The sequence below is a fragment of the Homarus americanus genome, unplaced genomic scaffold (genome assembly GCF_018991925.1).
Source record: "Homarus americanus isolate GMGI-L3 unplaced genomic scaffold, GMGI_Hamer_2.0 scaffold51440, whole genome shotgun sequence".
Lineage (NCBI taxonomy): Eukaryota > Metazoa > Arthropoda > Malacostraca > Decapoda > Nephropidae > Homarus > Homarus americanus.
The window spans coordinates 58,924-68,635 of NW_024738583.1; the positions used below are offsets into that span (position 1 = coordinate 58,924).

Consider the following 9,712-nt stretch of genomic DNA (forward strand, 5'->3'; position numbering starts at 1 on the left):
ATCATGGGACACTGTGGCCACCATCATGGAGTCACTGTGGCCTCCATCATGGGACACTGTAGGCACCATCATGGTCGTGGCCTCCATCATGGGACACTGTGGCCACCATCTTGGTCACTGTGGCTCCATCATGGGACACTGTGGCCATCATCAGTCACTGTGGCCTCCATCATGGACACTGTGGCCACCATCATGGGTCTGTGGCCTCCATCATGGGACACTGTGGCCTGCATCTTCGGTCACTGTGGCCTCCATCATGGGACACTGTGGCCACCATCATGGGTCACTGTGGCCACCATCATGGGTCACTGTGGCCTCCATCATGGGACACATGTGGCCACCATCATGGTCACTGTGCACAATCATAGACACTGTGGCCACCATCATGGGTCACTGGCCTCCATCATAGGACACTGTGGCCACCATCATGATACACTGTGGCCACCATCATGGAGACACTGTGGTCACCATCATGGGTCACTGTGGCCTCCATCATGGGACACTGTGGCCACCATCATGGGTCACTGTGGCCTCCATCATGGGACACTGTGGCCACCATCATGGGTCACTGTGGCCACATTCATAGGACACTGTGGCCACCATCATGGGTCACTGTGGCCTCCATCATAGGACACTGTGGCCACCATCATGATACACTGTGGCCACCATCATGGGTCACTGTGGCCTCCATCATGGGACACGGTGGCCACCATCATGAATCACTGTGGCCACCATTAGAGGAGACTGTGGCCACCATCATAGGACACTGTGGCCACCATTATGGGTCACTGTGGCCACCATCATGGGTCACTGTGGCCTCCATCATGGGACACTGTGGCCACCATCATGGGTCACTGTGGCCACAATCATAGGACACTGTGGCCACCATCATGGGTCACTGTGGCCTCCATCATAGGACACTGTGGCCACCATCATGATACACTGTGGCCACCATCATGAGACACTGTGGTCACCATCATGGGTCACTGTGGCCTCCATCATGGGACACTGTGGCCACCATCATGGGTCACTGTGGCCTCCATCATGGGACACTGTGGCCACCATCATGGGTCACAGTGGCCTCCATCATGGGACACTGTGGCCACCATCTTGGGTCACTGTGGCCTCCATCATGGGACACTGTGGCCACCATCATGGGTCACTGTGGCCTCCATCATGGGACACTGTGGCCACCATCATGGGTCACTGTGGCCAATCATAGGACACTGTGGCCACCATCATGGGTCACTGTGGCCTCCATCATAGGACACTGTGGCCACCATCATGATACTGTAGGCCACCATCATGGGTCACTGTGGCCTCCATCATGGGACACGGTGGCCACCATCATGGATCACTGTGGCCACCATTAGAGGAGACTGTGGCCACCATCATAGGACACTGTGGCCACCATTATGGGTCACTGTGGCCACCATCATGGGTCACTGTGGCCTCCATAGGTTCGATGAATATTGATCTGAACGATAACAAGGAAGCGAGCTATTCCTCTTGAACCGATGAACAGCTGACCCCCTGAGCAACTGCCCCTATCAACAGCTGACCCCCTGAACAGCTGATCCAATCAACAGCTGACTCCTTGAACAGCTGACCCCATCAACAGCTGACCTCCTTGACAACTGACCCCATCAATAGTTGAACCCTGAACAGCTGACCCCATCAACATCTGATCCCCTGAACAGCTGACCCGTTGTACAGCTGACCCCCTTAACAGGTGACCCGCTGAATAGCTGATCCCATGAACAGCTGATTCTCAGAACAGCTGACCCCCTGAACAGCGGCCCCTGAACACCTGATCGAGGTTACGTTAGGTTAGGTGACGCGATGAAAAAGGGGTAAAATGCTGAATATAAAAAGGTAGGTAGGTAGGTAATAATAATAATGATAATAATAATAATAATAATAATAATAATAATAATAATAATAATAATAATAATAATAATAATAATAATATAAACGGTTAATATAGAGCTCAGCCGGTGGCTGAAAATATAAACTTGCATGTGATTTAGACATAATGATATGCGTTCAATACATTTACAGGCTGTTCAGTACATAAATCAGGAGTTGTTTTTATTTTACAATAGATGGGATGGTGCTGCTCTTATATCTATCAGTGCGGGCTCTTATGGGCTGAATTTTGTTCTAGTGGCGGACTGCGCGAGGTGGCCGGAGGACTACCGGTGGCAGGAGGTGGCGATGGCGAGGATGGTGCAGTAGTCCACTGCCAAACCTTGCTAGTGCTTGGTGGTGGAGATCACTGAGGGATGGCATTTCCAGGGTGGAAAGAGCGTTGTTGTAGCCAGAGTAGTCTGTGCCGCGCATAATTCTGCAGGCCCTTTTCTGTACCTTCTCTAGCTGACGTTGTTGGGTAGAGTTGAGAGAAGACGACCAGGCTGGTGACGCATACGTTAATTTGGGAGAATAAAAGCATTGTAGATAGTCCTCATCTCTGGCATGGGTGCCCCGTGACCTGAGTCGTCGTAGGTAGGTTAGGTTAGGTTAGGTTAGGTTAGGTTAGGTTAGGTAGGTAGGTTAGGTGGGTGTGGGTAGGTAAGGTAGGTAGGTTAGGTTAGGTTGGGTTAGGTAGGTAGGTTGGGTAGGTAAGTGGTTAGATTAGGTAGGTAGATTGGTGGGTAAGGTAGGTGGAGTGGGTGGGGTAGGTAAGGTAGGTGGGTGGGTGGGTGGAGTGGGTAGGGTAAGGTGGGTGGGTAAGGTGGGTAAGGTGGGTAAGGTGGGTAGGTGGAGTGGGTGGGTAAGGCAGGTGAGATTTAATTGAATTGAAACAGTTTATTTAGCCAGAAAAACACAGATACAAGTGGATAATAATAACAATATTAACATGGCTGAGCCAGTTGAGAACCTGAGCTCTCTTTTAGGCACCTGATATATACTATACATTTATCTCAAGGAAGTATTATGTAACATTTAGTATCATCTGGAATAGTACAATAGCATGGTGGTAATAAGAACAACTCATAATGTTACCACAGTTATCACTTATATATTTATTTATTTTATTTATTTATTATTCTTTATTCATTATTTTTATTTTTATTACAAGTATATACATCAATTACAGTGGAATTGAAAAACATAAGTATAATGGGGGAGCAGTACAACATGGGTTGTACAGTAATAAGGTGGAACAAGAGGACAGAGCTGTCAGGATTATGTCTAGTTGGCAATTATGTTTATTGCAATGGCAATTTCTTATATATTTACATGATAATTTCCGATAAAACGGTTTTGATGGTACAATAAAAGCAGGTATTGTAAATATAGTAGGTGTTACAAGAAATTTTAATACTTAAACAATAGATATTTTTTAAGAGATGATTTAAAGGAAGGGAGCGCAGTCTTTGTTTGGATGTGTGGGGGTAAGTTGTTCCACACCTTCACACCATGATATTTTATGGAGGTCTGGGACTGAGAGGAGCACATGGGAGGTGATCTTAGTAGCTCTGGGTGCCTTAAGTTGTATCTCTGATTATTCCGGAACTGGAAATAATTGTTGTCAAGCAAGTGATTGATAGATTTGTAAACAAAGGCACAGCAGTAGGTGTTAATATCTTCGATTCTTAACATTTTCAATTTAGCAAATTTTGTGTGTGTGATCTGTTTTTTTCAAAGTAGTGTCAATGCCGCTTTCTTTTGTGCTGCAACCAGGGATTTGTGTTTTGTATAGCAGAGCCCTTCATAGTGTGTGACAATGTATCAGGTGTTGGTAAACGAGATCATGATAGATTTATTTCATTGTCTGTGAGAGTGATTGACTGTCGAGTGTGATATGATACCGCACTTTTATTGACTTTACTGTGAATGGCTTGTATGTGGTTTCTCCAGTTAAGTTTCTCATCAACAATAACTCCGAGGAATTTATTATTTGTTCACGTTTGGGGACTGTATTACCAAGGTACAGGGGTCCAAGTCTGGGAAGGATTTTCTTTCTGTGAATAATCGTGTAGTGGGTTTCTCAAGGTTTAAGGTCAGTTTATTACGTATTACAGGTCCTGACTTTAGTCAATTCAGTGTTCAGAGTTCTCATTAAGGAATGGAGGTAAGGTAGGTAAGGTAGGTAAGGTGGGTAGGTGGGTAGGTAGGGTGGTGGGTGGGTAGGTAGGTAAGGGTGGGTAAGGTGGTGGGTAGGTGGAAGTGGGTAGGTGGGTAGGTGGGTAGGAAGGTAGGTAGGTGGGTGGGTGGGTAGGTGGGTAAGGTGGGTGGGTGGGTGGGTAAGGTAGGTAGGTAAATAGACTACCCTACCCCTTCCCTTGAGTCAGATGAGAGTTGTGATTACCCACAACCACTCACTCAAGCAGCGGTGATTGGACCGACTGTAACCATCGTTAACTATCGCTTGGCGTGTCGTAATGATCGCCTGGTATTTTGGTGGTAGGTGGACAGAGGGTGTGGAAGGAGGATGTGTCAGGGAGAGAGGATTGTGTACCGAGGGGGTGTACCGGGGAGGAGGAGTGTACCGGAGAGGAATGAGTGTGTACCGGGATGGGAGTGTGTACCAGGAAGGAGTTTGTACCGAGGAGGACAGTGTACCGGGAAATGATTAAGTGTGTTCGGGGAGGGACGGAGTGTGTACCGGAGAGGAAAGGTATACCGGGGAGGGAGGGAGTGTGTACCGGGAGGAAGGTGTACCGGGGATGGAGGGAAGATGTACCGGGGGAGGGAGGGTGTGGCAGGGGAGGGACGGTGTGCCGGGAAAGGTTAGTGTGTACCGTGGAGGGAGGGTGTGTGCACCTGAGAGGGAGGAGTGTACCGGGAGGGACGGAATGTGTACCGGGGAGGGAAGGAGTGTGTACTGGGGAGTGACGGAATGTGCCGGGGAGGGAGAGTGTGCCGGGGAGGGAAGAGGTGTGTGCTGGGGAGGGACGGAATGTGTACCAGGGAGGAGGGAGTGTACCAGGGAGGGAAGGAGTGTGTGCTGGGGGGTGACGGAATGTGTACCAGGGAGGAAGAAGTGTGTACCGGGGAGAGGGAGTGTGTACCGGGGAAGGAGGGAGTGTGTACCGGGAGGGACGGAATGTGTACCGGGGAGGGAAGGAGTGTGTACCAGGGAGGGAAGGAGTGTGTACCGGAGGGACGGTGTGTGCCGGAGAGCAGGGGGTGTGTACAGGGGAGAGAGGGAGTGTGTACCAGGGGAGGAGGGAGTGTGTACCGGGGGTGACGGAATGTGTGCCGGGAGGGGACGGAGTGTGTACCGGGGAGGGAAGGAGTGTGTACAGGGGAGGGACGGGTGTGCCAGGGAGGACAGGTGTGTACAGGGAGGGAGGGAGTGTGTACCAGGGAGGGACGGAATGTGTACCAGGGAGGAGTGTACCGGGAGGGAAGGAGTGTGTACTGGGGGTGACGGAATGTGTACCAGGGAGGGAAGAAGTGTGTGACCAGGGAGAGAGGAAGTGTGTACGCGGGGAGGAGGGGTGTGTGGGGAGGGACGGAATGTGTGCAGGGGGGGAAGGAGTGTGTGCCGGGGAGGGAAGGTGTGTACCGGGAGGGACGGAGTGTGTACCGGAGAGGGAGGAGTGTGTACCAGGGAGAGGGAGTGTGTACGGGGAGGAGGGGTGTGTGTACCGGGGAGTGACGGAATGTGTACCGGGGAGGGACGGTGTGTACCGGGGAGGGAAGGAGTGTGTACCAGGGAGGGACAGGTGTGTACCGGAGGACGGAGTGTGTACCGGGGAGGGAGGAGTGTGTGACCAGGGAGGACGGAGTGTGTGACCGGGGAGGAGGGAGTGTGTACTGGGGAGGAGGAGAGTGTACTGGGGAGAGGACAGGTGTGTACCGTGGACTGACGGTGTGTACCGGGGAGGGACAGTGTGTACCGGGGAGGGGAGGGTGTGTACCAGGGAGGGACGGAATGTGTGGGGATGGACGGGTGTGTACCGGAAAGGGACAGGTGTGTGCAGGGAGGGACGGGTGTGTACCAGGGGAGGGAGGGAGTGTGCACGGGAGGAACAGAATGTGTACCAGGAAGGGACAGGTGTGTACCAGGGGAGGGAGGGAGGAGTGTGTACCAGGGGAGAGTGTGTACCAGGGAGAGAGTGTGCTTAGGGAGGGAGGAGTGTGCCGGGAGGGAGGGAGTGTGTACCGGGGAGGGACGGAATGTGTACCAGGGAGGGACGGTGTGTACCGGGGAGGGACGGAGTGTGTACCGGGGAGGGACGGGTGTGTACCGGGGAGGACAGGTGTTTACCGGGGAGGGACGGAATGTGTACCGGGGAGGGACGGGTGTGTACTGGGGAGGGACGGGTGTGTACCGGAGGGACGGGTGTGTACAGGGGAGGGACGGGTGTGTACCAGGGTGGGTGTGTACCGGGGAGGGATGGAGTGTGTGACCGTGGAGGGACGGAATGTGTACCGGGGATTGAAGGTGTGTACCGGGATTGAAGGTGTGTACCGGGGAGGAGTGTGACGGGAGGGACGGAATGTGTGCGGGAAGGATGGAGTGTGTACCAGGAGGTGTGTGTACCGGGAGGAGTGTGTCCCGGTGAGGGTAGGGTGTCTCAGGAGGAGGAGTTTGTACCGGGTAGGAGTGTGTACCAGGACAACTCACTTTGCTTGAGCTCAAGTCTGTGTAGGTAGGTGTACTACTACTACTACTACTACTAATAATATATATATGTATAATAATAATAATAATATATATAATAATAATAATATTAATATATATAAAGAACAATAATTACAAAAATAAAAAAAAGATCAGAAGTGAAACATTATATGTCAGTTGTGTTGTCAATAGTAAGGGAAACAATTGAGACCCTGCAATTGTGTGTAAATGAGGCAGAAAGTCAGATCATCAACCTGGGATTTGGTCACATATGGCAGCAGGGTCTACCATTAGACAACACATTATGCTTCCAATATCTTCCCCGGCGGTAGTACCTCCCTGTTTGGTAGCTGCCTACTACCTACTGCTTTCAAATGATTATACAACTTGTATAATGAACACCTTTCAGAAATAATTAACAGTTGATTAAAAAAAATATCATAAACATCACGTAAAAACATTCAGGAGTCTTGAGTATAGTGCTGGAACGAGTCTCTAAACTATTGGAACGAGTATTTGAACTACCGGAACGAGTCTCTGAACTATTGGAACGAGTATTTGAACTACCGGAACGAGTCTCTGAACTATTGGAACGAGTATTTGAACTACCGGAACAGTATTTGAACTACTGGAACGAGTCTCTGAACTACCGAGTCTCTGAACTACTGGAACGAGTCTCTAAACTATTGAACGAGTCTCTGACTACTGGAACGAGTCTTTGAACTACTGGAACAGGTCTCTGAACTACTGAACGAGTCTCTGAACTACTGGAACGAGTCTCTGAACTACTGGAACGAGTTTTGAACTTGGAAGTCCCATAGTTGCTGGAACAGAGTCTCTGAACTACTGGAACGAGTATCTGAACTACTGGAACAGGTCTCTGAACTACTGGAACGAGTCTCTGAACTGGAACGGTCTCTGAACTACTGGAACAGGTTCTCTGAACTACTGGAACGAGCCCCATAGTTGCTGGAACGAGTCTCTGAACTACTGGAACGAGTCCCATAGTGCTGGAACGAGTCTCTAAACTATTGGAACGAGTATTTGAACTACCGGAACGAGTATTTGAACTACCGGAACGAGTCTCTGAACTACTGGAACGAGTCTCTGAACTACTGGAACGAGTCTCTGAACTATTGGAACGAGTATCTGAACTACCGGAACGAGTCTCTGAACTACTGGAACGAGTCTCTGAACTACTGGAACGAGTCTTTAAACTATTGGAACGAGTCTCTGAACTTCTGGAACGAGCCTCTGAACTACTGGAACGAGTCTTTAAACTATTGGAACGAGTCTCTGAACTACTGGAACGAGCCTCTGAACTACTGGAGCGAGTATCTGAACTACTGGAACGAGTCTCTGAACTACTGGAACGAGTCTCTGAACTACTGGAACTAGTCTCTGAACTACTGGAACGAGTATCTGAACTACTGGAACGAGTATCTGAACTACTGGAACGAGTCTCTGAACTACTGGAACGAGTCTCTGAACTACTGGAACTGATCTCTGAACTGCTGGAGACGAGTCTCTGAACTACTGGAACGAGTCTCTGAACTACTGGAACGAGTATCTGAACTACTGGAACGAGTCTCTGAACTACTGGAACGAGTCTCTGAACTACTGGAACGAGTCTCTGAACTACTGGAACGAGTCTCTGAACTACTGGAACTAGTCTCTGAACTACTGGAACGAGTCTCTGAACTACTGGAACGAGTCTCTGAACTACTGGAACGAGTCTCTGAACTGCTCGTCTAAACATAGTTGGCACCACCGTACAGTGTCCAGGTAACACAATATTCCTCCCTTCGTCGGCAGATGAGCGGGCGATAGCGAGGAGAATGCGGGAAGCGGTAATGAGTTTGTTTGGCAGCGATAGTGAAGGTACAATAAGTGCTTAGGATGGAATGACTAGGGTAATGATCCCTGCCCATATCTTACCCACGTCTTGCCCGGTGGGTAAATTCTTTCCAATGTAGGGAAAATATTTTTTGCCCACATGGCGACAATGTTTTGCCCTCGCTTTGCCCACTGGGTCAATTCTTTGCTTTTTAGGGAAAATCTGCTACCCATGCACTACCCACTCCACGCTCTCACCTTGCCCACCTTGCCTTGCCCTCACCTTACCCACGTTTTCCCCAGGGTGTAAAATCTTTCTAATCTCGGAAAATATCTTGCCCATACCTTGCCCATATCTTGCCCATATTTTGCCCATACCTTGTCCAGTGAGAACATTTCCTACTACTTGTCCAGGAGCCAGAATGCAAGCAATCTGGGCCAACAACATCTACCTCTAAATTAGTGTTAAATTGGTGAGTCAGGAGCGGTAATGACGGCGTGTTGTTGTATGTGGCATTAGCTGTTGTCACTACCTCGTGCTAAAGTTGGTTTAAAAGTAGGGAGAAAAATAACGAAAAATATCAGAATGTTTATGCAAAGTGTATTTTAAGGTAAACATAAAAAATACCCTAACTTATTTTAGAAAGACATGTGGAAAATATCCAAACTTTACCTTACGAAATACACAAAATATTTTAGATTGTTTTAAAATATACACGACAAAAACTACATAATTTAAGAGCGACATAGAGAGAATACGTGATTTGTTAGTTATGATTATTAACAAACCTAAAAGTTTCTTGTTGGTGGTGATAGTGTCGTGGTGAGGAGGTTAATTATATGAGGTAACAGGTGGTGGAGGTGAGGGGGGGGGTACTGAGGCTGAGGAGGGCGAGGGGGTTGAGAGGGGAGGGGGTGGGAGGTGAGGTAGTGAGGAAGGAGGTGGGGGGGGAGGAGGGCATGCTGGGGCTTATGAAGGTGATGTGGTGGAGGGAGGGGGAGGGTAAGGTGGAAGGGGGGATGTCGTAATGGGGGGTGAGGCAATGATTGGAGGTGGTGGGAGGAGTTGAAGGATTGATGGGGGTATTGAGGATTATGTGGTGAGCTGGTGGGGAGGGGTAGAGGAAGTGGAGGGGGAGTTAGTGAGGGGTGCTAAGGAGGGGGTGAGGGGTACCAGGAAGGGGTGAGGGATACCAGGAGGGGGTGAGGGAGGCCAGGGGCGTGAGGGGTGCTAGGAGGGGGTGCCAAGAAGGGGTGAAGGGTACCAAGAGGGTGTGAGGGGGGCCAGCGGGGCGA

General features: G+C 49.7%; 1 protein-coding gene across 1 annotated transcript; it reads right to left on the reverse strand.

Moving 5' to 3' along the window:
* Positions 1–1,990: 1,990 nt before the first annotated feature.
* Positions 1,991–8,781, reverse strand: LOC121874074 (protein gar2-like). The gene is made up of 4 exons (XM_042377960.1): positions 8,762–8,781; positions 7,697–7,944; positions 7,247–7,567; positions 1,991–2,001 (listed from the first exon to the last, which is right to left on the reverse strand). The coding sequence occupies exons 1-4, from the start codon at positions 8,779–8,781 to the stop codon at positions 1,991–1,993; spliced, it is 600 nt and encodes a 199-aa protein (XP_042233894.1).
* Positions 8,782–9,712: the final 931 nt, after the last annotated feature.